The 27,422-nt window shown below is 55.4% G+C and overlaps 3 protein-coding genes across 4 annotated transcripts; all 3 read left to right on the top strand.

Moving 5' to 3' along the window:
* Window positions 1-1,010: 1,010 nt before the first annotated feature.
* RPP14 (ribonuclease P/MRP subunit p14) lies at window positions 1,011-7,816 on the top strand. Of its 2 annotated transcripts, none has more exons than XM_078614455.1 (6): window positions 1,011-1,093; window positions 2,975-3,125; window positions 3,909-3,993; window positions 5,452-5,528; window positions 6,677-6,755; window positions 7,475-7,816. In XM_078614455.1, the coding sequence occupies exons 2-6, from the start codon at window positions 3,034-3,036 to the stop codon at window positions 7,529-7,531; spliced, it is 390 nt and encodes a 129-aa protein (XP_078470581.1). In that variant the 5' UTR covers window positions 1,011-1,093; window positions 2,975-3,033; the 3' UTR covers window positions 7,532-7,816. The 2 variants fall into 2 exon arrangements, with proteins under 2 accessions (XP_078470581.1, XP_078470582.1); XM_078614456.1 differs by having other exon boundaries at window positions 1,027-1,114.
* On the top strand, window positions 7,601-8,998 carry HTD2 (hydroxyacyl-thioester dehydratase type 2). Its single transcript, XM_078614453.1, has one exon. The coding sequence runs from the start codon at window positions 7,601-7,603 to the stop codon at window positions 8,498-8,500; it is 900 nt and encodes a 299-aa protein (XP_078470579.1). The 3' UTR covers window positions 8,501-8,998.
* Window positions 8,999-16,060: 7,062 nt separating this feature from the next.
* Window positions 16,061-27,416, top strand: LOC144732828 (calcium/calmodulin-dependent protein kinase type 1-like). The gene is made up of 3 exons (XM_078614443.1): window positions 16,061-16,778; window positions 25,003-26,013; window positions 27,072-27,416. The coding sequence occupies exons 1-2, from the start codon at window positions 16,690-16,692 to the stop codon at window positions 25,136-25,138; spliced, it is 225 nt and encodes a 74-aa protein (XP_078470569.1). The 5' UTR covers window positions 16,061-16,689; the 3' UTR covers window positions 25,139-26,013; window positions 27,072-27,416.
* Window positions 27,417-27,422: the final 6 nt, after the last annotated feature.

Raw genomic sequence — 27,422 nt, 5'->3', positions numbered from 1 at the left:
TGCAGTAATATGTACGGCATATAGTGTGGTGGGGTGTTGAGGCCTAGTACCGTGCAGAGCCTCCGGCCTCGCCTAGATTGCACACCCGGCTGAGGCTGGGTACTGGGGCCGTTACCCCCCCCCCCCCCCCCGCGCTACAATAATACTGTCTAATCGCTATAATTTTATTATCTACCGACCCTATAATAGTAATTGCACACATTGGGGTGGGGGGGGAGTGAAGAGGACGTGAAACTTTGATGAATTTACCTCAGAGTCGCGTGTTAATGCGTGCGCATATTTTTAACGGGAATTAAAAATGGCGTCCACCCCGCAGCGAATGCGTCGCTACCCGTTGCCAGGGGCAACCGCCGTGGAAAACCAAACGGACCAATCGTGTCTCGCAAATCCCTCACATTTCGTCCAATGAAACTGCGTATGGTCCGGCGACACACAGACAGACAGACACACAGACAGACAGACAGATTTGCGATTTTATATATATAGATAGACAACACTTTCTACTTAATTAAATAGACGTTTTAATGAATGTTTTCTCCTACAACATCAGAGTGCAGCGCCACATTAAATACGCACTACAATGACAATAGTTTAAAGCGATTTCAAGCATGTTTAATTTTTTTTGGGGGGGGGGGGGCAGAGTTTTGTGACGTCATATTTGAGGGGGGGGGGGTCTGACTTTTTGTGACGCCGTGTGACAAAGGGTGGGGGGGTCAAAACTCGTCCAAAATCGCGTGACGTCATTTATGGACAGCCCCTAACTAATTGGCGCGTTGTTTAGTTTACGTGATAAATCCCTAACTGATTGGCTGTGTCCTGGTTGGTGGATGGTTACGACGCATTTATACTTGCGCGATCAAACCAAAAAACCTTTTATTATTATCATAATATTGGTGGTCGAAAGCTGCCTCGTGTTCCACTTCCAGAGAGACGTCTACCCCCTTACCAACATGGCCGCCACGCGACGCGGGGCAGTTGACGCAGCAGCAGCAGCGGCAGCTGCGTCAGCTGCGAGAAGAATCTCGAGGCGCGCGCTCGCTGGCCCCGCCCCCACCCCCCTCAAAGCTGCGAGTCTCCCGTGAGAAGAGGAGAGGTGAGGAGAGTGGGGAGAGTGGTGAGTGGTGGGGTGAGTGGTGAGGAGAGTGGTGGTGCGGTGAGTGGTGGTGGGGTGAGTGGTGGGGTGAGTGGTGGGGATACTGTGAGTGGTGGTGGAGTTGAATGGTGGAGTTGAGTGGTGGTGGAGTGAGTGGTGGAGTGAGTGGTGGGGTGAGTGGTAGAGTGAGTGGTGGGGTGAGTGGTGGTGGAGTTGAGCGGTGGAGTTGAGTGGTGGAGTTGAGTGGTGGGGTGAGTGGTGGAGTGAGCGGTGGTGAGAGTGGTGGGGTGAGTGGTGGAGTGGTGGAATGGTGGGGAGAGTGGTGGTGGAGTTGAGTGGTGGAGTTGAGTGGTGGAGTTGAGTGGTGGAGTTGAGTGGTGGAGTTGAGTGAGTGGTGGGGTGAGTGGTGGGGAGAGTGGTGGTGGGGTGAGTGGTGGTGGGGAGAGTGGTGGTGGGGTGAGGGTGAGTGGTGGGGAGAGTGGTGGTGGGGTGAGTGGTGGGGTGAGTGGTGGTGGGGTGAGTGGTGGTGGAGTTGAGTGGTGGAGTTGAGTGGTGGGGTGAGTGGTGGAATGGTGGGGTGAGTCGTGGTGGGGAGAGTGGTGGGTAGAGTGATGAGGTGTTGTCACAGTGCACAGTGTTTTGAGTGTAAATGCTCTCCTGCGGTGCGGTGCGTGAACACGCGATGGCACTCTGTAGCTGCCGCAGATTGGCGCCCGGAGAAGAGAGGTCTCAGTCAGCGACTGTGATGCGTGGAGCAGAGACAAGCGAGACGGAATAACAACTGGGGGGTGCACGGAGAAGCGTGCGGGAGGGTTGGGGCGAGATTCACGCTGCGAATTCGACCGAGAGGCATAGGAACACACGGATGAGAGAGGCCATGCACGGTTTTAGAGACATCATCCAACATCATCTTCTTGGTTCTTTCGGTAAAGTCACGTATAATGGAAATAATAAAATAATAAAAATAAAACATAATAAAATAATTCTCACGACGTTTCGGCCACAACGCAAGCAGCCGTCCTCAGGTGAGAGAGTCATTCAGACTCTGTCTTCTCGACAGACCTGTTCTTCACCTGAGGACAGCTGCTTGCGTTGTGGCCGAAACGTCGTGAGAATTATTTAATAATGTTTTATTTTTATTATTTCCCTTCTACGTGACCTTACCGAAAGAACCAAGAAGATGAATCCCTGCAGTCACGAAAGCTTTAAATCGAAAAATCATCCAACATTTTTAAAGAGACGTGAGTGAGGCTTGGGCAGGAGCCGTCACGGCCAGAAGTGACCGGTGGTCGAGACTAATAACGGAGTGGCAGCCAAACGAGTGAATCAACACGCCCAAAGGGGTCACGTCCACCGCGGAGATGGAGCGTCGAAATCGGTTCGTGGGGAGATGGCGACCCCGGCTAGGGCAGCGATGCCTTCATCAGAGGTCGCAAACGGGTTTTGATTCCTTACCCGTACCCGGCCGCACCAGGGTCGCAAACGGGTACCCGTACCCGTACCCAGCCGTACCCGTACCCTACCCGTACCCGGCCGGGTACGGGTAGGGTACGGGTATCGGGTACCTGATTGCGACCTCTGGGATGAAGCCATGTTGCAGGCGCGGGTGGGTTGATTCTAGGAACTTGAATTGTGAGAAGAGACAAGACGTTGGGAAATGAGTGACAAACAGTTACTCACCAGTGACTCACGGTCTACCCGTACCTGTACCCGGCCGCACCAGGGTCGCAAACGGGTACCCGTACCCGGCCGGGTACGGGTACCGGGGTATCGGGTAGGGTGCGGGTATCGAGTACCCGGTTGCGACCTCTGGCCTTCATCCAGCGGTGGATAGTTCACGGCTGATGATGATGATGACGATGATGATGCGATGTGTCGTAGGAACCCCCGTGAGGCGAAACCCCTGTGACCGTTGAGGGGTCGTCGAGGGGTCACGCGGGATGAGGCGAGTTGGACCCGGTGGGCGAGAGGCTGCCTTCGAGAAGATCGTCATCAACTCAAACTGCCAGTGGTTCTACCTGCGGGCGCGCCTGTGAGAAGAGTACACGCGCAGTACAAATACACACGCAGTACACACAGTACACACAATACACGCAGTACACACAATACGCGCGCAGTACAAATACACGCGCAGTACACACACCGTACACACAATACACGCGCAGTACAAATACACACGCAGTACACACAACACACACGCAGTAGACACAATACACGTGCAGTACACGCGCAGTACACACAGTACACGTGCAGTACACGCAGTACACACAGTACACACGCAGTACACACAGTACACACGCAGTACACACGCAGTACACACAGTACACGTGCAGTACACACAATACACACGCAGTACACACAGTACACACGCAGTACACACAATACACACGCAGTACACACACCGTGCACACAATGCACTATACATGCGCGGTACACGTGCAATGTACACCATATACACGCATTACACACACCGTACACACAGTACACGCGCAGTACATGCACAGTACACACCCTTTGCATGCACAGTACATGCACAGGACACACGCAGTACACAGGTCATTATATTCACACTGTGAGGTTGTCTCTATTCGGGTGCTTGAAACTCGGTTTTCTGCATTTCCGGTAACGTAAAACGGTTAAAACCGGTTACAGGTTTCCTGAAACTACTGGAGCAGCAAACACAGCGTGCTCACCTAGTCCGCTGAGACGCTGCAGTCAGCAGCAGCACTGGACTTGCGATTCCATCTCCTGGCACGGCAGCTGAAACACTCTCACCCTCCTCACCCCCCTCACCCCCTCACCCCCTCACCCCTAGGGAGTGGGAGGAGGAGGGAGTGAGACTGAACGAAGCGGAGTTCCGTCTGGTTGTGACCAACGCTCTCCGTGAGCTGCACGGGGAGGTGAGTGACTCACCGCATCGCCTCCACTCCCCGTGAGCGGTGGGGCAGTTGTGGAGAGAGTGGTGGAGTTCCCATACATGGGCAGCGTGCTTACAACCAGCTTCGGCTTGGCAGTGGAGGTCTCATTCCGAATCAGTCGAGTGGAATTATCTTTTTTATCGGCTGCTTAACGTTATATGGAACATACCTCGCCTGTTTGCTCCATACGAAGCTCCGGGCTTTATGTGGTACGGGAGGATGTGGAGCTGGGCGGACCTGCCGTTGACTGGTACCAGCGGTGTCAAGATCGTCCTCTGTGGAGGAGGGGTCTCATGTGGGACGCGACTTGGCAGTCGCCCTCCGACAACAATGGAGGGCAGAGGAACGACGCTCACAACAACGAGCGGAGTGTTGGGGAGCTAAAACGCAGCGAGGTGGCACAGTAGGGAGCATAGGTGGTGCATCTGCCAGTCATCTCGGTCAACTCTAAGCACCTGGGTCTGTCCCTTGACCTCCTGCCAGCGAGCCTTTGACACTTTACCTGGCTTCAAGGTGCACCTAGTCTTGCACAAGCGCTATGGTGACGTCACCTACTATAAGTGGCGAGTGGCGGCTGTTGTGTGTCCCCAGGTGTGTATGTATGTGTGCGTGCGTGTGTGTGTTGTGTGTGTGTGAAAAAAAGATGTGCGTTTGGAAAAACAAAGGTTGGTTGTGAAGTGGTGGGCACGCTGTGCTACGAACCCGGTAACCCGCGTTCGATTCCCGCTCACGGCCAACACCAGTTACGATTATTTGAACCAGTCCTGGGCCTCCCCTAGGTCGACTCAGCCTCAAATGATTACCTGGTGCGATATGTGAAAACATCGCCACTGGTGAGACAAAGGCGTGGTGCTGGCCCCCCACCCCCTCGTGTGCCGTGCCGGTCTTCATAGGTGCTCACTAACAGCACTTGTCCCAACAGTTTGTTAAGCCTATACGGGGGATCTTTGTCTGTGTGTTGTGCATCTGTATTGTGTTTGTGTATAAACAGATATGTGCGTTTGGCAAAACAAGGATCGGGCTCAGAAATTTCAAAACAACCATGGTGTGTGTGCGGGAGTGGTGACGCAATGTGGTTAGAGCTGCACTGCACTACGAACCCGGCGACCCAAGTTTGCATCCGGCTTACAGCCAACATCGGTGACAAACGTCCGAATCACTCCAGGGCCTCCGCTAAGTCGACTCAACCTCAAATAAGTGCCTGGTACTTTGTGTAAACATCAGCGTTGTGGAGACAAAAGCAGCCGGGGCATGACGTTGGCCAGCCACGCCCTCGTGTGTCGTGCCGCCCTTAATAGGTGCTTGCTGACAGCACGGGGGATGTCTGTATCTGTGTGTGGCCACACGGGGGATCCTTGTAGGTGCAAGTGTCCGTTCCCCTCTAACCCCATCGCTCTGTCTTTCTCTCCCCCGTGCCACCCTCTCTCTCTGCACGTGCAGGTGGGAGCTGCCCTGCCATTCGACGTCATCAGATTTGATGTTCGCTCACAGTCGTGCATACTGCGCGTCATCAGCAGGTACCCGGCCGCCGCCTGCAGCGCCGATGGTGTCATCGTCACCATCATTACGATTCCGCTCGTTTACCCAGGAGGGCCTCGCCGAGTCTCAAGGCTCCTGCCTAGTTCTCGCAGTCGGCAGCGATGTTGCTGCTGCTGTGTGATCCCAATTAAGCGATTTGCAGAAAAAAAATGCAGCATCGAGATGTGGTTTGAGCATTACCATTACTGCTGTGTGTGTGGCTTTAGCTGTGGGAGGAGGAAGTTGGAGAACTCAGAGGAAGTCCATGCAGAGCAATGGGGAAATATACAGACTCCACACACCCTCTGGCAGAGGTCGCAATCGGGTACCCGATACCCGCACCCTACTCGATACCCGGCTACCGGTACACGGCCGGGTATCGGGTAGGGTACGGGTACCCGTTTGCGACCCTGGTGCGGCAGGGTACGGGTAAGGAATCAAAACCTGTTTGCGACCTCTGCTCTCTGGAGAACAGGGAGAAACATCGCACAGACAGGCGTCCGAGTGGGAAATCGAACCCTGTCGCTGCTTGCTGTGAGGTTTAGTGTCACCACCGGACCGCCATCCTGCTACCCTCTGTGTATGTGTGAGAGTGTGTGTGGAACGGCGGCGCAATAATGAGCACATTTTGCTGTGAACCCAGAGACCCGAGTTCGATTTCCGCTAACGGCCAGTGAATAGTGACGAATATCTGAACCGGTCCTGGGCCTCCCCTGAGGTCGACTCAGCTTGTAATCCAGTGGTTCTTCTTAACCTGGGGTGCAAGATGCCCTGTCTGGGGGTGCGAGGCGTGGACCAGATTTATTTAGAAGGTAAATAATCGAAAACACAAATTAAGCACGGGCATGTGAGTGCAACTTCCTTTGTTTGATCAAACCTACGTATTTATGAACATGATACATTTTTGTTTTACGATTGAAAACCAAAAAGGGTGTGCAAGGCTGCAGTAAAGGCTAAGAACCACTGCTGTAATGAGTACCTGGTGCGGTGTGTATTAAACACCAATATTAAACACCAGGCATGCAGCTGGCCACACCACCCCATCATAGGCGTGCCGTGCCGGCCTTCAAAGATGCTCATCAACGGCAATTGCTTCAACGGCCTGTTAATGCTACCTGGGGGACCTTTGTCTTTGCACGCGTGTCAGTGGGCTCGTGCGTCTGTGGGCGTCGCTATCTCTGGCCTCGAGGCACCAGGGCTTCGTCTGTGCCGTCCACATCCAGCAGGTGAGTGGCTCATCGGGTGATCCAACTTTACATTCATACAGCAGGCAAACCAGCCCGGGACTCGGGGTTCAATCTAAATATTGAACGGTGAAAGGTTGCCTGCATCGTTTTGGTCTTTGTTGTGGTGGTCTGTGTCGCGTTGTTCTAGACGCTTTGCAACACACGGTACAAGTTGCCCATTACTCGGCAACGCAAAGCAACTTTGTGGAATCCCGCTTGCAAATGACGGGCACATTTTTTTGTTCATTAATTCTGACGTTTTCCTTCCCACGTGTTTCCCGACTGCGATAATTACCGGCATTGCGCGGTCACGAAATATACATCTCACACAGAAGAACATCCCGTGGAAGTGGATGTTGCAGAGCTACCTCTGACATCCCTTCTATTGCTATACTCATACTCATAGGTTATTTCGGTAAAGTCACGTAGGTAAAAAATACTAAGAGTAAAAAAATAAATTAAATCACGACGTTTCGGGCGCAACACAAGTGCTCGTCATTAGGTGGGACCACCACAGCCAGAAGCAACTGCTGGAATGGGTAAGAGAGCTGCAGTGAAACAAGACGCTATATAAATAAGAGAGGGGGGAGAGGAGCCACGAAGGAGATACGGAGTGGGGGGGGGGTGAGTCTGCGGGTCTCTGTGAGAGTCTGTGGCTGAAACCTGGATTTGAACCCAGGGTCTTGGCGCCTCTGACAATCGTCGCCTGTCTCCACCAGGTGTCTCCATTCCTCCTGTCCCTGTCGGGCAACAGCCGGGACCTGAGACTGGACTGACCGACTGTAACTTCCTGCGACTGTCATCGGCTGCCTGCAATTGGTTGCCGAGGCTGTACCGGTGTTGCCATGAGCTCCCTGATCGCCATAGCGAAGCTCCGGGTCCTGCTGTCTCCTCCAACACCTCCCGCTCTCCTCCATCTGTTGCCAACAGCAACTGGTGGTGGGCGGCGGATGGGGGCGGAGTGCGAGTGGAGGATCCGTGGGCAACCTGGCCCCTCCTCTGCTTTCTCCACCTCCTCATGGTCCACCTCCTCATGGTCCACCACCTCATGGTCCACCACCTCATGGTCCACCACCTCTTCATCCACCTCCTCCTCTCCCTCCTCTTCCGCCTCCTCATCCCCTACGAACCCGGCGACCCGAGTTCCATCCCCGGCCACGGCTAACGCCTCATTCTACTCCACCTCCTCCTCGCCCCCCCCCACCTCGTCGCACCCCCCTGTGCCCGCCCCGGCTGGTCGCCGTGGCGACGCCGCGTGGGCCGTGGGCGACCGCGCCGAGATGCGCCGCGTCTTCACGCCGCGCGACGTGGCCGACTTCGCGAGGCTCACGGGTGACACCAACCCCGTGCACGACGCCGTCGGCGTTGGCGTCGCGCCGGGCCGGGCGGTGGTGCACGGCGTGCTGCTGCTGGGGCTGGTGTCGGCGCTGCTGGGCACGCGGCTGCCCGGCGCCGGCTGCGTGCTGGCATCGTCGCGCCTGCGCTTCCCGGCGCCGCTGCTCACCGGCGACGAGGTGACGGCGAGCGCCACGGTGGGGCGCGCGCGTGAGCACAGCCTCCTGCTGCGAGTGCTGTGCACGACCGACGCGTCGCAGCCGACTGCGGAACCGCTGACGACGCAGCGACCGGGACAATCGCGTCCGTCAGCGTCTCCCCCGGCGGGAGCGAGCGGCGATGGGGCGGCGACGGTGGTGGTGCTGGAGGGGGAGGTGTTGGTGATGTTGCCGTGTGATCCCACTCATTGATCCCCCCGTGCTAGCAGGGCACGGTCGCTTGCACGAGCGATTGCCCTCGAAGTGTTTTGCCAACTCCGTTACGAATCAAGATTGTGAACTACCTGTGATGGTAATGCGTCTGTAATACTTGACAGAAAATAGTTAAATATTGTGTTGTGTATTACAATATTTATCCTGCGCTGTGTACGATAGGGTTTTGGGTCGAACTAGGGACCCATAGAGAGAGATGGGGGGGGGGGGCCCTTGCCTGTAAACATCTGGGCAGTTCATCAGCATTAGTTCAAGCGAGCCTGACTTTGCTGATGAGACACTGCATGTCGAAACCGGAAACTATGCACTGCCAGTAGAAAGGCTGTGTGGCTGATGGGATGTGTTAAAAAATACTTTGATATTTCATGTGAAGGGCTCCAACGTGCGGAGGAGGGGGCAGTGGGGCTGCCCACTGAGTTTTGTTGTAATTCCTCTGGTCAGTGTTGTCCTGTTTGAATAGAAGAGTGATTGACGCATCGTCCCGTGGTTGTGGTGTTTCATTTCTGTGTTCTGGTGGTGTGCGGTTCATGGTTCCACCAACCGGTGTCTTCGAGGAGGAGGAGAAGGAGGAGGAAAGTCAAAGCCAGGAGGAGGTGCCGCTGATGTTTGCGTCTCGAATGAGGAGGTTCTTATTATTCTGGATGTCCGTGTGGTTCCACTCCGTTCACCCAGCAGCGCTCTTCCGGATCTGGGCGGTGAGATTCTGGGATGGCGACAGCAGCAGCAGCAGCAGCAGCGGCAGCGCGATCCCAGAAGTGGGATTGGGACTTGGGTTGGCGGCGAGGGACGTTGTCGTGGTCTTGGTTGATCATGGGTAGGTTGTCCTTCCGATGATCAACAGGCCGATGCGCACATCTCCTTCACGAATGGAAAATCGCAGACGCATGCCACAGTAGTGCGATTGTGGCCACGCAACCCAAACTACTGACCGCGTAGTAAACCCACTATAGCCGTGCTCCTTTCAACAGAAGAGGAGGAACAGCAAAACTACACAAACTCTCACCCCTGAAGCCCTCTGGTCGTGAGAAGACCTCGATATTGGCATCGAGCTCATGAACCGCATTGCTGCTGCTGCCGTCTTTGTGCGCGCAAGAACATAATGTCTGTAAATGTTTACCAAGTATGTCGGCAACCTCATTGATCCAGCAGCCAATGAGACGACTCTATCCCGAGGAGCCACTTCAGCCAGCAGCCTTGAGCACGTGTTGTCATAGCAGGGCAATTCGACTCGTCGGCCTTGTCTGCATCCCTCCACTGCTGCTCATCTTCGGTGGCCGCGTAAGCCACCGTCATCGCGCCCACCACGACCACCGTCACCATTCCTCGCCCGCAGTCGACGGGGAGGGGAGCCTGGGACTCGCAGCTTCCCGCACCCCGCCACCGCCACGCTCCAACGCCTCTTCCTCCATTCTTTCGTTCAGAAAGAGAGCACCGTTCCCTGTTGTTTGACGAGCTTCTTGCCCCGAGCGGCGGACCAAGTGAGTAGAGGACTGTCCACGCTGGTGGTGACCGGAGCCAGAACTAGTACCGGCCCGGCTCCCGGCAGAGGAATGGCAGCCTCTCATGTCCTCGCCAGGCAGCGTTTGGACATTCCACGTGGCCGACCAGTCGCGATACCGTATTCTCTAGGTTATAAGAGACCACTTTGTTACGCGAATGTAAAGTACAAGATGTGGGTTTGGGGTCAAGTCTGGAGTTGATTTTTGTGAGAATTCAGGCGAGGCGAGGGGGAGACGCATTCGGAAGAGCGTGACCTGGGGAGCGGCGGGCTGGGGGCGCCCCCGAAATGACGAGCAAAACTAAATCATTTACAGCCGAGAAGCAAATAGAAATCGGAGCAAAAAAGCAAACTGCATTGCTGCAGAGGAACCCAATCCGGGCCATCGTGGCCTGGAGGTCGTGCGGTGATTGTCGCCTCCCAGGGGCGAGCGAGAGAGTTCGTAGAGCGGCGTCGCTCTCACGGCGTAGCCCGCTGCGTATACACGGGTGGGGGGGGGCGGAGTGGGGGGGAGGAGTTGTTTACATGTACACAGGGGGGGGTGGAATAGGGGGGTGCGGGAGTTGTTTACACCACGTGGCAGGAAACCGACGCGCGAGCGAGGTGGGGGGGTCAACAACTCTGCCCCATCACACAGATGGAGCAGATGGAGACTTGCTCTCGTAGCCAGGCTACGGCTCCTCTTCCGACGCCCGCCCACGGGGAAGGGCATTTCGTACTGCGTCTGCACTGTGCATTGAACTCCTTTCGCAGTTCTCAAGACACGAGTTTCCAATCGAAGGACATTCGTTTTCAAGAGGTGAGTTTCACATGCCCAAGGCGCGCGGCGAATCCGCCAACCCTCCCGGCCGCTGCCGCTGCCTCCACAGCGCTGGCTGCTGGGTCACTGCAGGCCACGTGCGGCCACCGGAGAGACGGCCCTGGATTGGCAGTGGAGCGCAGGGCAGTGTGGGAGCATCGTGCTGCTCGCGAAGGCGCGGCGGCGGCAGTGGTGGCGGTGGTGGTGGTTGGAACGCGGCGGTAATCGTGGGGGCGCGCCCGTGGGGACACGCCAACAGGGTGCGCCCGCGTCCCCCCTCGGGGGGGGGGGGGCGCGCGGGGGCGGGGGGGTGGCGCCCTTGTCACGCTGTTGCCTGCTGCCCCGGCCACGTTCGGGGGCTCGGGGTCAACAGAGGAGCCCCCCCCCCCCCCCCGTGTTGCCACCGCGCGGAACGTGAAATGCACACCGCGAGGGTGAACAGCTGACGAACGTCAACCAGACGTTAGCCCCCCCCGCACCACCAGCCCAGAGGCATCGCTCGATATCAAAGCTCTCTTGACCAGCAGGTGATCCCCCCCGCCCGCCCGCCCGCCCGCCCGCCCGCCGCCCCCACACATATCTCTCTCTCCACACGTAAAAAAATTAGGTGAACTAATGTTTTTTTTTAACCATCCCATCAGCAGCACGGCCTTCTTAGAGCGTACGATTACAGCAGCTTTGGTCTAACTCGAGCAAACACTCTCTGGACCGGTTTCGTCTCATCAGGAGCACAGTCAGGCTCTTGCCTTGAAGCGACGCCGGTGAACTTTGCAGGCGTTCAAAGGCAAGGTCACCCTCCCTCTCTTCTTCAAGAGTCAGCTGTGTGTGTGTGTGTGTGTCTTGGAATTCTTTCCCACCGTACATCGGAGGTGCGGCATCTCGTGGTCACCCTCCCCGCCTGCGGCAGCGACGATGTTCCAACTCACGGGAATCTCCCGATGGAGTCGACGCCCCTCAAGATGCCGTGACGCAGTGGCGAGCGAGACGCCGCCTACCTTTGCCTCGCAGCCGCTGATACATCTGTGCGTGAGAATCGTTCTTTAACTCACCAGGTGAGTGAGAAATGCTTACCACGTGAGTGAGAATGTGTTCTCTAACTCACCAGGGGAGTGAATGCGTGGTGAGTGAGAATTTCTAACTCACCAGGTGAGGGAGAAATGCTAACTCCACAGGTAAGAATTTCTAACTCACCAGGTGAGTGAGAATTGCTTACCACGTGAGTCAGGATGTATTCTCTAACTCACCAGGTGAGTGAGAATTTCGAACTCACCAGGTGACCCGAGTTCGATTCCCGCTCACGGTCAACACCAGTGACGATTATCTGAACCGGTCCTGTGCCTCCCCTAGGTCGACTCAGCCTCAAATAAGTACCTGGTGCGGTGCGTAAACATCACCGCTTGGGAGACAAAGGCGGCCGGGCGTGGTGCTGCCCATCCACCCCCACGTGTGCCGAGGTGGCCTTCAGGCCTTCATAGGTGCTCTCTAGCTGCACTTGCCCTCACAGTTAGTTCAGGCTACACGGGGGATCTTTGTCACAAAAATAGACACGCACAACTGGATATACCTGGGTGTGTCCAGTGTCTGGATGTGTGGGTGTCTGTGGTGTGTGTTGAAGCGATTCGCACTGGGAAGACAAAGGGGGCCGGGCGTGGCGCTGGCCACCCACCCCCTCGTGCGCCGTGCCAAAGATCCTCCAGACAGTCTGAAACAGGCTGTTGGGGAGGGAAGCTTTTAGCGAGCACCTATTAAGGCCGGCACGGAACACGAGGGGAGTGGGTGGTCAACACCACGCCCGTCCGCCTTTGTATCCCCAATGCTACGGTTGACACACCGCACTCGTTTACGGCTGAGTCAACCTAGAGGAGGCCCAGGACCGACTCTATTTGAACGATGAAAACGAAACCAAACTATATATTATTTTTATTTTACCAGGTAAGGCTCGCCGAGCTCCACAGCGCTTTTTTCAGAAGCGACCTGGCCACAGCTGACAGCTCAACGAAGTTGGCCCATCACGTGGAAATTTATTGCCGCCAAAAGACTTCCTCCTATTCGTTCGCCACTGTTTTTCATCGCAGTCGAAGAGGAGAAACCTCGAGTTGCCGGGTCCTATTGCAGTGCGCTAACCACCAAGCCCACCGCTCCCCCGACCCACACACACTCAGGCACACGCATACATACACACACGCGCGCACACACGCGCGCACACACACACACGCACACACACGCGCACGCACACTTACGCACACGCACGCACACACACGCACACACACGCACGCACACACGCACGCACACGCGCACACACGCACACATACGCACACGCACACACGCACACGCGCACACACACGCACGCGCACACACACGCACACACGCGCACACACGCACACACACGCACACACACACACGCGTGGCTGCCAAGGATCGCTTGACATTTGGCTAAATTGTCCGCGAATGTTTGGGTTTGAAGGTGATTTGTCAGTCCGGAATGCCGGTATGTGATGCTCGCACTTTACAAAGACAAATATCCCCCGTGTAGCCTTCGCAGGCCGTCTGGGGCGAGTGCCGTTCGCGAGTAGCACCTACGAAGGCCGGCACGGGGACACGAGGGGGTGGGGTGACCGGCTCCGGCCGTCTTTGTCTTCCCGGTGGCGATGTTCTTTTTCACACCGCACCGCGCTGAATTGACACACAAGACAAAGATCCCCGCGTAGCCGTGAAGACTGTTGGGGCAAGTGCTGTTCGCAAATTCTGCCGGGCTTGGTGCTGCCCAACCCACCCCCTCGTGTGCCGGCCCCGGCCTTCATCGGTGCCGTTCTCTAACAGCACTTGCTCTAAGAGCCTGCTAAGGCTACAAGGGGGATCTTTGTCTTCATGAGGGGTGGTGTGTGAGGTTATTCCTGCGTATAAACACCCCCCCCCCCCCATTCTAGATTTGAAGCTTTCGTGACTGCAAAGATTCATAGTCTTAGTTTTTTCGGTAAAGTCACGTAGGTAAAAAAATATAATTAATAAAATAAAATAATAACCCCCCCAACTCACTCACCCCTCTCTTCCCCTTTTTTTTCCCCACACCCCCAATTCACCCCGTCACCTTGCACTCACCCCCTTCTCACCCACCTCATCGCGTCACCCCTGACCCCGAGGTGTCTTGACAACAACAAAAATCCCCGAGTCATCTCGGGGGGGTAGGGGGAGGAGGGGAGGGGAGGTGGGAGCCGTGGTTGACGCTGGACAAAAACAAAGCAAAGGCTTTGGAAACCCAAGTACCTCAAGGGACACGTGGGGGGAAGGATAATGGTGCATCACCTGGGCACAGGTGCGAGACGCGAACTCGCTCATCGGGTGGGGGAGGGGCCAGGGGAGGTCCACACGATGATGAGCCGAGGTGAGGAGGACGGGGTGATGATGATGACGAGGGAGTCTTAAGGAAGAATGGAGGATGATGCCGCTGATGATGATTATGATTCGGCTACTGATGCTGCTGATGCTGTTAATAGTAACGATACTGCTGATGATGCTGCTGCTGCTTCCCCTATTGATGATGATGTTGCTGATGATGCTGCCACCGAAGCTGCTGATGCTGCTGCTTCTGATATTGCTGCTGCTGATAATGCTGCTGATGATGTTGATGCTGATGATGTTCATGCTGATGATGTTGCTGAATGATGCTGCTGCTGATAATGCAGCCTCTGATGTTGCGGTTTCTGATGTTGCTACTGCTACTGATGTTGCTCATGTTGCTGATGATGATGTTGCTGCTGCTGATGATGATGTTGTTGCTGATGATGATGTTGCTGCTGCTGCTGATGTTGCTGATGATGATGTTGTTGCTGATGATGATGTTGCTGCTGCTGCTGATGATGCTACTGCGGTTTCTGATGCTGCTACTGCGGTTTCTGATGCTACTACTGCTACTGATGTTGCTCATGTTGCTGATGATGATGTTGCTGCTGATGATGATGTTGCTGATGATGATGTTGCTGTATCTGTGTGCGAGTCACTTTGGTTACCGCGTCCCAGCCGCTGCAGCTGCGTTTGCTCAGCGCCACGGTGTTGTGTTGGTTTAGTGTCGGGGTCTTGTGTTTGCTTTGTGTTGGTTTAATCGTGTGTGCTTTGTGTTTAATGCCGCCTTGCTCTGCCTGGTGTATTTTGTTGGTTTGATGTCTCTCTCGCTCTGTGTGTTTTGTGTTGAAATTATGTTTGCGTTCATGATCCGTGACCACGTGACTCCTAATCCCCCCCCCCCGCTTCCCCCGCCCCTCGGATTAGGATTCTACGACCCAGGGTCACGTGATCGCGGGGTCTCGGTGACCCCTGTGCCCCCCCCCCTCCCACAGCCCCTCCCCTTACCCCCAAAACACCCCCCACCCTCTCCCCCACATCTCTGACCGTGACCACCACCCCCTCCTCCAACCCCCCCCCCCACCCCCGTGTCTCGCGGGGTAATTAGCGATTCAATTAATTTACGTCTCATTGACCCCGCACAGAGAGGGGGCTCCCCCAGGGACGGGAGTGGAGGGGGGGCGTGGGGGGGTGAGGGGTGGGCGAGATGGAGGGAGGGAGTGGGAGATGGAGGGAGGGAGTGTGAGATGGAGGGAGGGAGTGTGAGATGGAGGGAGTGTGAGATGGAGGGAGTGGGAGATGGAGGGAGGGAGTGTGAGATGGAGGGAAGGAGTGTGAGATGGAGGGAGTGTGAGATGGATGGAGGGAGTGGGAGATGGAGGGACAGAATGGGAGATGAAGGGAGGGAGTGTGAGATGGAGGGAGTGGGAGATGAAGGGAGGGAGTGTGAGATGGAGGGAGGGAGCGTGAGATGGAGAGAGCGTGGAGTGTGAGATGGAGGGAGGTAGTGGGAGATGGAGGGAGAGAGAGAGTGGGGGATGGAGGGAGTGGGAGATGGAGGGAGGGAGTGTGAGATGGAGAGTGTGTGAGATGGAGGGAGTGTGAGATGGAGTGTGAGATGGAGGGAGTGGGAGATGGAGGGAGTGGGAGATGGAGGGAGGGAGCGGGAGAGGAAGAGAGGGGAAGGCGAGACAGGGAGGGAGAGAGTGGAAGATTTACGGAGGAGGGAGAGCTTGGAAAGAAGATTTAGGGAGATGGAGCGAGAGCGAAGGGAGAGGGAGGGAGGGAGGGGAAGAGAGAGAGAGCGAGAGACAGTCGCTCCGCCCTTGCGGTTCTCTGCGTCTAAAGGGGGAGGGGTCGGTGAGGGGTCGGTGGGGGGTTGGTGGGGGGGGTGCGAGCAGGAGAGAGAGAGCGAGAGTCGAGAGCATCGCGAGCAGGAGAGGGCAGCGCAGCGCGTGAAGCTGCCAAGGAAAGCGTGGGGCGCTGAGAGAGCGTGGGGCGCTGACAGAGCGTGGGGCGCTGACAGAGCGTGGGTAGAGAGAGAGCGTGGGGCGCTGAGAGAGCGTGGGGCGCTGACAGAGCGTGGGGCGCTGAGAGAGCGTGGGGCGCTGACAGAGCGTGGGTAGAGAGAGAGCGTGGGGCGCTGAGAGAGCGCTTTGGTACAGAGAGAGGAGTACCTCTGTGCGAGATTATCTCTCACTCTCATCCCGGCATCGAACCCAGCCCCCTCCTCCTCCGTGACCCGAACTCCGCGTTCCGCAGTCGACTTGGGGCGCAGCAACGTCGCGAGGAGGGAGAGAGAGCGAGATAAGAGAGAGAGATACGGGAGAGACGAGGAGAGGAACAAGATTAGAGTGAGGAGGGAGAGAGATATTCGAGAGAGAGAGAGGAGTGGTGGGTGAGAGAGGCGAGCGAGAGGGAGGGAGGGAGGATCGAGGGCAGAGGTGGAGAGGATTGAGAGGGAAAAGAGAGAGCACACGCGGGGGGCTAGAGCTGCGGAGAGAGAAGGGAGCGAGAAGGCAGAGGGTGGCGATGCCGCTTCGCACAGAGGGCGGAGGCCCCGAGAAGAAGCAGACGCCGGACATCAAGGGACTCTTCCTCTTCAGAGACGTCCTGGGGACGTGAGTGCCGCGTGTCCGCGTGCGTGCGCGTGTGTGTCCGCGTGTGCGCGTGTCACTGGGGAGACAAAGGCGGCCGGGTGTGGGGCTGACTCACACTGCCCCCCCTCCCCACTCCCTCGTCGTGCGCCGTGACGACCTTTATAGGCGGCGCTGCTGCTTTTGCGCGCGAGCAGCACTTGCCTCGAAAGTGCGCCAAGGCTATGTGGGGGATCTTTGCCTTTGTGTGCGTGTGTACGTGTGCGTGTGTGCGTGCGCGTGTGTGCGTATGCGCGTGTGTACGTGTGCGGGGAGCGGTAGTGTCGCGGTCAGCGCGCTGCGCTACGAAGCCGGCGAGCCGAGTTCGATTCCCGGCTAACGGTCAGCACCGGTGACAATTATCTGAATCGGTCCCTCCCTTCATCTCCCACTCCCTCCATCTCACACTGGGGAGACAAAGGCGGTCGGGTGTGGTTCTGGCCACCCACCCCCCTCGTGGGCCGTGCCTGCCTTCATAGGTGCTCGCTAACAGCACTTGCCCCAACAGTCTGTTAAGGCTACACGGGGGATCTTTGTGTCTCGTGTGTGTGTGTGGGGAGCGGTGGCGCAGTGGTTAAGTGCACTGCGCAACGATTCCGGCGACCCACGTGGCAGGAAATATCTGAACCGTTCCTCGGTCGACGCGGCTTTAAATTGGTTCCTGGTGCGGTGTGGATATCGGCACTGGGGAGACAAAGGCGGCCGGACGTGGCCCCGGTCATACCACCCGTGTCGGCCTTTATACGTGGTACTACGCGCTAACAGCACTTGCCCCTATAGTCTGTATAAGCTACCCGGGGGCCCTGTGTCTCTGTTTAGTTCCTCATTTCATTCAAACCCCGGGGAATCGAACCACGAGTTCCGCTCGCGGTTCTCGGCACGTCTTGAAAACCTTCTCATGAAGATCTCAACATCATCACCATCATCTGTCTCCTCAATATCACCTTCATCTCCTCCTCAACACCATCATCTCTTCAGCACCATCATCTCCTCAACATCATCACCACCATCATCTCCTCCTCAACACCATCACAACCATCTCAACATCATCATCTCCTCAACACTATCACAACCATCTCAACATCATCACCATCATCTCATCAGCATCATCACAACCATCTCAACACCATCACCATCATCTCAACATCATCACCATCATCACCATCTATTCCTCAACATCATAATCACCATCTACTCCTCAACATCATCATAATCACCATCTACTCCTCAACATCATCATAATCACCATCTACTCAACATCATCACCATCTCCTCAACACAATTATCTCCTCAAAATCATGACCATCACCATCTCCTCAACATCAACACCATCATCTCCCCCTCCTCAACACCATCATCTTCATCGTCTCCTCTTTATCTGTAACGATCCTACGACCTCATCATCTGCTCATTTCCTGAACACCGTCTCCTCTTAAATCATCCGTTGCTCAACATCTTCTCTTCACATCCAGTGAGCTCTCATCAACCTCCATCTCCTCACCATCTCACAATCATCTCTTCCTCTACGGACGTCACACAGACTGTAGGGGCAAGTGCTGTGAGCGAGCAGCACCTATGAAGGCCGGCACGGCACACGAGCGGGTGGGTGGCCAGCACCACGCCCGGCCGCCTTTGTCTCCCCTGTGCCAATGGTTACACACCGGTGTTGGTAGCCGTGAGGGGGAATCGAACTCGGGTCGCCGGGTTCGTAGCGTGGCACGATAGCCGCTACACTACCCGCTACACTACCGCGCTCCCCACACGTGTACACACAGACGACGACACCAACAACAACAACCCGCGTTCACCATCAAGTCGCGGTGACGTCACCACGGCGCTTGTACCAGGCTAGGTGCACTTTGAGACCACATGGAGTGTCGAAGGGTCCTGCTGGCAGGAGGTGACGGAGCAGACCCCAGTGCCCCATGGGTTGACTGACTTGAGATGACTGGCAGATGCCGCACACCCGTCAGAGACAACACGCGCACAGACACAGTGCCGGGCTAAGCTAGTGCGGGGCCTGTAGCATATGTTACAAAGGGGCCCTATTTTTTATATTTAAACGCGTAAATATTAAAAGACAAATGTTTTACTTGCATAGTAAAGTAATTGTATTTTTCATTTGCTATACTGTACAGCCAGATAATACGACAAATCGCTAACCTTAAACACCCAGTCGTTCATAAAAGTTGAAGGCGGTATAGTACTATAGTAATAGAGCAAGTGCAGAATCACTTAACCGAATTGATAGCTTGAAAGCATTTAGCGCGCGGGCCCTTGAAAGTGCGGGGCCCGTAGCTACTACACGTGTAGCTGCTACATGTGTAGCTTCTACACGTGTAGCTGCTACATATGTAGCTACTTATGTAGCTACTTGTGTAGCTACATATGTAGCAGTTACATATGTAGCTACTTTTGCTACGAGGATCATCCGGCACTGCGCAGACGTAGCGCACACACGCGCACTGGGGCGAGAAGTATAACAGATTGGCGAGTTATTTATTTGATATTCCTCATTGGTAAAGAATCTCAAATATGGGCTCTGCACACCCACCCTTCCCCCGTTAGAGCCTACACTGCCTACTGGGGCAAGTGCTGTCCACGAGTCGCCGCTGACGGCCGACACGGCGCTCCAAGTAGGGGGGGGGGGCGATGTAGTGTGGACAAATCCACGACCGGCCGTCTTTGTCTCTCCAGTGCCGATGGTTGGTATGCACATCGCACTGGGTAAGTTGTCCGAGGCCGAGGCGACATCGGGGGCGAGTCCAGGACCCGTTGCGGATAATCGTCACTGGTGTTGTCCCTGCACGGAAATTGAACTCGGGGTCGCCGCGAAACGTCGAACTCTGCTCGCCGGGTTCGTGGCGCAGTGCGCTAACCGCTGCGCCACCACTCGCACAGATAAATATCCCCCATGTGTGTATGTACAGTGTGTCGGATTGTTTTTCGCACCGTACGTTGTAGCTCGCACGGGCTATTGGGGCAAATCCTGTTAGTGAGGAGCTCCTATTAGGGGCGGTTTGGCCAACACTACGACCTCGTGCTCACAAATACAAAGATCACCCGTATAGTCTTAACACACTGGTGGGGCAAGTGCTGTTAGCGAGCACCCATTGGGGACGGCACGGCACACGAGGCGGTGGGTAGCCAGCACCACGCACGAACACACAGTGATACAGCGGACAGCCCTCGTGGAGACACGCACGCACACACACATCCCACACACACCACACACACACCCTACACACACACGTGCACACCCTACACACACACGTGCACACCCTACACACACCCTACACACCCACCACACACACGTGCGCACACACACGTGCACACACACACACACTACACACACACACGTGTACACACACACACAGACACACACGTGCACACACACTCCACACTCCTCACTCCCTCGTCCCAGCTGCGCCCCGCGAATGAATTCATCCCCAAACGCCGGCGTGGGGAGCGGTGGGGCAGCGGTTAGCGCAGTGCGCTACGGACCCGTCATATAGAGTTCGACCATTCCCAGCGACCCCGAGTTCGATTCCCGCGCACGGCCAACACCAGTGACAATTATCCGAACCGGTCCTGGTCCCCCCCTCCCCTGAGGCGACTCGGCCTCAAACAATTTACCTGGTACACTGGGGGAGACAAAGGCGGCCGGCACTTGTGTTTAATTTTTGGCACAAGACCACCCTCATTGGTGAGCCGTGCCGGCCTGCAGAGATGCTCGCTAACAGCACTTTCCCCCGCAGCTTGTGGAGGCTACCCGGGCGATCTCTATCTGTGCGGCCTGTGCACACGCAGTGAAGGGTTCTGTTGATAAAACAACTGCGCGAGACGACGATCCGCCCCCCCCCACCACCGTCTTCCCACGTCTGCCCTCCACATCAACAAGGACGACCATTCTGTACACGTCAACGGCGCATCACTTCGGCACGCGTTGATTCAACGCGTTGCACAACTCTGGACCGGTTTCGTCATTCAGCGTGTGATCAGCAGTGTCTGGGGCTCGCTTGAGCCTGTGCTCGTGAAACTGCCCAGGTGTTTATAGCAAGGCCGTAGCCATGGAGGCAACATTGGGGGGGGGGGCAAATCTTCCAGGGTGTCTGGGGGTCCCAACCCAGAAAAATATCTACATTTGAAAACTCATTTCCTGCCTAAAATATTTAAAAATTCACTAACGCATGGCGTGGACTTTTTATTTATTTTTTACAATAATGTCTAATAGTGTATTGTATTACATTTCTGTTTTTACTTTTTTTTTACCATTTATTGTTTCATTGTATGTAATGGCAGAGATTAGGGATTGATAAATTAGAACCATGACCACAATCATATAAACAGAAATCTATGCATCGATTTATATGAAGACAAGTCCAGATATTGTGGCCAAGGTTTATCAAATTGTTGTTTTCATTTGCATAGCATAGCAATTATTTTTTATAGCAATATATTGGGGGGGACATTTTGAGCATATATTAAATATTATTTATATATTATAAATACGGCCTTGGTTTATAGGCAAGGGCCGCGTCCTCTCTCTCTGTGAGACGTCTGATCCCCAGTTCGACGCGCACAGCGCAGAACTCGGCACTCGCCTCGCTGCGTCACAACGCATTCACGTTGTGACGTCGCCGTGACGTCACAAGGCATTCACGTTGTGACGTCGCCGGGACGTCGTCGTCAGATTGTCGTTCGTCTGCGAGTGTTGCGTGCCTAAAGCACACGTGGTGCTGTAGGTGCACACGTGGTGCTGTAGGTACACACACAGCGGGATTTGTGTGTGTACCTGGATATCGCGCAGGATTGGGTTACACGGTGCGGGGGGGGTTAGAGGGTCGCGGTAGTGCAGCGGTCAGCGCGCTGCGGCTACGAATCCGGCGACCCGAGTTCGATTCCCGCTCACGGTCAATACCAGCGGCGATTACATGAACCCGTCAAATGGGTAGTACCTGGTGCGATTTGTAACGGGAGTCAAAGGCGGCCGGTCGTGGTGCTGGTCACCCACCACATCGTGTGCTGTTTAGGCCTTCATCGGTGCTCGCTCACGGCCCTTGCCCAAATCATCTGTCCGGGTGTGAGCGGTGGTTCAGTTACTGGTTGTGGTGCTGTTAGTGGTTGTGGTGTTGGCGGTGGTGGTATTTACGACAATGACGTTAGTTGTTTGATGGTGTGTTGTGCTCCGTGCCGCCCTTCAAAGGTGATACTCGCGAGCAGCACTTGCCCCAACAGTCTGCCAAGGCTACACGGGGGATCTTTGTATCCTCCACTCCTCCCTTTGGCCACCCACCCATGCCATGTGTTAGTTGCAAGGCCGTAATTATAATATATATTGGGTGGGATGTGTCACCCCCAATATATATTCAAATATGCTCAAAATGTCCCCCCCCCCCATATATTGCTATAAAATATAATTGCTATGCTATGAAAATAAAACTAACAATTTGCTAAACCTTGGCCACAATATCTGGACTTGTCTTCATATAAATCAACGCATAGATTTCTGTTTATTTGATTGTGGTTATGGTTGTACTTTATGAATCGCTAATCTCTGCCATTACATACAATGAAACAAGAAATGGTAAAAAGTTAAAACAGAGCAGCAATACACTATTAGACATTGTGAAAGAAAAAAACATGTCCATCCCATGTGTTCCATCCCATGTGTTCGTAAAATTAGAAATATTTTAGGCAGGAAATGAGTTTTCAAATTTAGATATTTTTTTTTGTCTGGGTTGGAACACCCTGGAAGATTTGGTCCCCCCCCCCCCCCCCCAATGTTGACTCCATGGCTACGGCCTTGGTTAGTTGTGTTCTGGGTTTGAAATGCCAGAGGAGTTGTAAAGTTGATCCAAGGTCGACCTACGGGAGGTCCTCGACCAGTTCAGATAATCGTCACCGCTCTTTTTCTGCGAGCGGAAATCGAACTCGGGTCGCCGGGTTCGTAGAGTGCTAATCACTGCGCCACCATCCCCCCCCCTCCCCACACACCACTCCCACGCTCACTCCCACACATACCTCCAGCAACACTCATACCCGAACAAAGATCTGCCTTATAGCCTTACAGACTGTCGGGGCAAGTGCTGTTAGCTAGCAGCTATGAAGATCGGCACGACACACGGAGGGGGTGGGTGGGCAGCACCACGCCCGACCGCCTTTGTCTCCCCAGTAGCAATGTTTACACCGCACCAGGTACTGCTTTGAGGCTGAGTCGACCTGGGGGAGGCCCAGAACCGATTCGGATAATCGTCACTGGTGTTAGCCCTGATCGGGAATCGAAGCTGGGTCGCCGGGTTCATAGCGCAGCGCGCTAATCGCTCGCTACACTCAAGTTCCACATACTCATGCACACTCCCACGCACACTCACATACACTCTCACGCACACACTCACTCTCACGCACACACTCACACACACTCACGCACACACTCTCTCTCTCGCGCACGCACACACACACACGCTCACACACACTCTCACGCACACGCTCACACATACTCATGCACACTCCCACGCACACTCACATACACTTTCACGCACACACACTCTCTCACGCACACTCTCACGCACAGTCTCACACGCATGCTGCTCGAACTCACACACACACGCACATAGTCCCCATACTCCTTCGCACACACACACACGCGCTCTCACGCACGCACGCACACACGCTCACACACACACTCACGCACACTCTCACGCACTCTCTCACGCGCATGCTGCTCGAACTCACGCACATCGTTCCCATACTCCTTCGCACACCCACACACTCTCACACACACGCTCACACACACACTCCCTCTCTTCTTCCTCCTCGTGTTCTCGTTGGGAAAAGCAGAACTTGGGACAGCAGCAGCAGCTCGCAGACTCAGCCTGGCGAGTGGCCAGGCCTGCGTGCTTAGTACCACATCCCTACTGGGAGAGACAAAGACGGCCGGGTGCAGTTCTGACCACACCCCTGCCCACCACCCTCCCCTCCACCACCGCTGGTGCACTCGCCGAGGCCTGCGCAGCACGTTGTGTGTTTACGTGAGGGATCTTTGTCTTAATATGTAACCCATGTGTGTATGTGTGACAGTTCACGACTGTCCACATCAGCAGTTTTCTTTCTGTATGGGTGGGGGAGGGGAAGAAGGGGAAGGATGGAGGGGCCCCTCTCGCCCGAGGGGACCCCGTGAAGGGGACCCTTCTCGCCCGAGGGGATGCAATGCACTCTACCGCTTGGGCTACAGGCGCATGCATTCACTCGCCACGTGGTGGCGGTGAATTCAACACAGTGCCCGTGCCAGGCTCGGTGCACTTTTGAGGCCATGCGCGTACACATATATCCACGTACACTCAGAGCAATAAGTTTCAAGTTTTTCAAGTTTCATTTATTTGGTATAGCCCTGCGAGCCATGCGGCTCTTGAGTCGGGTGCAACCGCAACAAAATATGAACACGGAACATCTTAAAGCGACGACGCGCAACAGAAACATCCTGGATAAACCAGCAAAAGAACCGCCGTTCGCCACTAAGTGGCTTGGACGTCACTACGGCGCTTGTGCCAGGCTAGGTGCACCTTGAGCCCACGTGCAGTGTCGAAGGATCCGCTCGCAGGTCACGGAACAGGCCCAGGTGCCATGGGTTGACTGAGCTGCTGGGAGATGCACCAGCTGTGCTCCCCACTGTGCCAACTCGTTGTTGTGAGCATACATCAACACACACATACACACTCATTAACAATACATATACTTCGATTTAAAGCTTTCGTGACTGCAGGGATTCATCTTCTTGGTTCTTTCGGTAAAGTCACATAATAAAATGAAATAATTTCATTTTATTATGTTTTATTTTTATTATTTTATTACTTCCCTTCTACGTGACTTTACCGAAAGAACCAAGAAGATGAATACATATACTGTATACACATACACTCGGACACATACAGACAGACATAAGTATAAGACAAAGACCCCCCGTGTAGCTTGCACAGGCTGTTGGTGAGCACTTATGAAGGCTGGGACGTGTCTCCGCGTGTGTCTCTCTGCGTCTCCCCATGACCACCTTTGTCTCCAAGTCTCCCCGCGACTCCGCGTGTCTCCCCGTGACCCCCCCGCGTGTCTCCCCGTGACCCCCCCGCGTGTCTCCCCGTGACCCCCCCGCGTCTCCCCGTGACTCCCCCGCGTGTCTCTCCGTGACCCCCCCGCGTGTCTCCCCGTGTCTCAGGGGCGCGTTCTCCGAGGTGGTGCTGGCGGAGGAGCGCTCCACCGGGAGGCACGTGGCCATCAAGTGCATCGCCAAGACGGCGCTCCGCGGCAAGGACAACACCGTGGAGAACGAGGTGTCCGTGCTCTCCAGGTGAGGGTCACGTGGGTCACGTGGGTGTCCGTGCTCTCCAGGTGAGGGTCACGTGGGCTACGTGGGTGTGCGTGCTCTTCAGGTGAGGGTCACGTGGGGATGCGTGCTCTCCAGGTGAGGGTCACGTGGGGCACGTGGGTGTGCGTGCTCTCCAGGTGAGGGTCACGTGGGTGTGAGTGTGCTCTCCAGGTGAGGGTCACGTGGGGGTGTGTGCTCTCCAGGTGAGGGTCACGTGGGTGTCCGTGCTCTCCAGGTGAGGGTCACGTGGGTGTGCGTGCTCTCCAGGTGAGGGTCACGTGGGTCACGTGGGTGTGTGTGCTCTCCAGGTGAGGGTCACGTGGGTGTGCTTGCTCTCCAGGTGAGGGTCACGTGGCGCACGTGGGTCACGTGGGTGTGCGTGCTCTCCAGGTGAGAGTCACGTGGGGCACGTGCTCTCCAGGTGAGGGTCACGTGGGGCACGGAGCGCACGTGCTCTCCAGGTGAGAGGAGAGGCTAGATAATTATTTAATGGTCCCTACCCCTTTGAGGTTCAGGCTGTGTGTATCGCTGGTGCCTGAAGATGATTAGGGAGATGGTGATGATGCTATTAATGGTGACCATGGTGGTGATGAGAGTGATAATAGTGATGATGATGGTGGTGATGTTAATGATGGTGATGGCCAGGATTTAATATCTCGCCGGATATTTTCCCGGTCATGGTTAAGCAAATGGAGCAAAGTGGTCCGTGGCTAAGTGTTCACCGCAGCCGCAGAGAGAGGAGGGGAATACTGGATGCGGTGTGCCGGGCGTGCGCGTGTGCCCCAGGATCAAACATGAGAACATCATCGCGCTGGAGGACATCTACGAGACCGACTCGCACCTCTACCTCATCATGCAGCTGTGAGCCCCGACCTTGTCACGCACACACACAGATCCCCCCCCCCCCCCAGTTGCCTCTATTCTGAGTGTTGGGGCAAAACGCTGCCGGCTGGCAGCTCAACAGCACTTGCTGCTGCTGTTGTGGCCAGCACCACGCCTTGCCGCCTTTGTCTCCCCATTGCTGATGTGTAACAACCACCGCACCGGCTACTCATTTAAGGCTGAGATCACGGAGAAGGAGGCACAGGACGGGTCCACAGAATCGCCCCCCGTTACTGGTCGTGAGTGGGAAATTAACCCTTGTGTTTCACGGACACGAACAGATGGTGCTGATGCTCCTGGGTGTTGTTGTTGTTGTTGATGCTCCTGGGTGCTGCAGGATGTTGATGCTCCTGGGTGTTGTTGTTGTTGATGCTCCTGGGTGCTGCAGGATGTTGATGCTCCTGGGTGTTGTTGTTGTTGATGCTCCTGAGGGCTGCAGGATGTTGATGCTCCTGGGTGTTGTTGTTGTTGTTGATGCTCCTGGGTGCTGCAGGATGTTGATGCTCCTGGGTGTTGTTGTTGTTGATGCTCCTGGGTGTTGTTGTTGTTGTTGTTGATGCTCCTGAGGGCTGCAGGATGTTGATGCTCCTGGGTGTTGTTGTTGTTGTTGATGCTCCTGGGTGCTGCAGGATGTTGATGCTCCTGGGTGTTGTTGTTCATGCTACTGCAGGGTGGTGTTGTTGATATCGGGTGTTTTTATTGATGCTGCAGGATGTTGATGGTGTTGTTGTTGTTGATGCTGCTGGGTGCTGCAGGATGTTGATGGTGTTGTTGATGCTGCTGGGTGCTGCAGGATGTTGATGCTCCTGGGTGTTGTTGTTCATGCTACTGCAGGGTGGTGTTGTTGATATCGGGCGTTTTTATTGATGCTGCAGGATGTTGATGGTGTTGTTGATGCTGCTGGGTGCTGCAGGATGTTGATGGTGTTGTTGTTGATGCTGCTGGGTGCTGCAGGATGTTGATTGGTGTTGTTGTTGTTGTCGATGCTGCTGGGTGCTGCAGGATGTTGATGTTGTTGATGCTGCTGGGTGCTGCAGGGTGTCGGGCGGGGAGCTGTTTGACCGCATCGTGGAGCGCGGCTTCTACACGGAGCGCGACGCGAGCGCCCTCATCCGCCAGGTGCTGCGCGCAGTCTCACACCTGCACGGGCAGGGCGTGGTGCACCGTGACCTCAAGGTGAGCCTCCACCCGCCACTCACCACCCACTCATCAACACTCACTCACCACCCACTCACTCATCAACACCCACGACTCACTCACCACTCACTCAAGCACGCACGACCCACTCGCCATCAACACTCGCACACCACTCACTCACTCCCTCACTCACCACCCACTCACTATCTACCCACTCACTCACCACCCACTCACTCACCACCCACTCACTC

Source organism: Lampetra planeri, chromosome 44 (assembly GCF_965212315.1).
Source record: "Lampetra planeri chromosome 44, kcLamPlan1.2.h2, whole genome shotgun sequence".
NCBI classification, from domain to species: domain Eukaryota; kingdom Metazoa; phylum Chordata; class Hyperoartia; order Petromyzontiformes; family Petromyzontidae; genus Lampetra; species Lampetra planeri.
This window is presented reverse-complemented; position numbering and strand designations above follow the sequence as displayed.

Coding starts and splice junctions, on each gene's coding strand:
- RPP14 (XM_078614455.1), top strand. CDS start 3,034: ATGAGGCGAGTTGGACCCGGTGGGCGAGAGGCTGCCTTCGAGAAGATC. Junction 3,994..5,451: donor TCCGTGAGCTGCACGGGGAG/GTGAGTGACTCA, acceptor CTGCACGTGCAG/GTGGGAGCTGCCCTGCCATT. Junction 5,529..6,676: donor ATACTGCGCGTCATCAGCAG/GTACCCGGCCGC, acceptor CACGCGTGTCAG/TGGGCTCGTGCGTCTGTGGG.
- HTD2 (XM_078614453.1), top strand. CDS start 7,601: ATGAGCTCCCTGATCGCCATAGCGAAGCTCCGGGTCCTGCTGTCTCCT.
- LOC144732828 (XM_078614443.1), top strand. CDS start 16,690: ATGCCGCTTCGCACAGAGGGCGGAGGCCCCGAGAAGAAGCAGACGCCG. Junction 16,779..25,002: donor TTCAGAGACGTCCTGGGGAC/GTGAGTGCCGCG, acceptor CCCGTGTCTCAG/GGGCGCGTTCTCCGAGGTGG.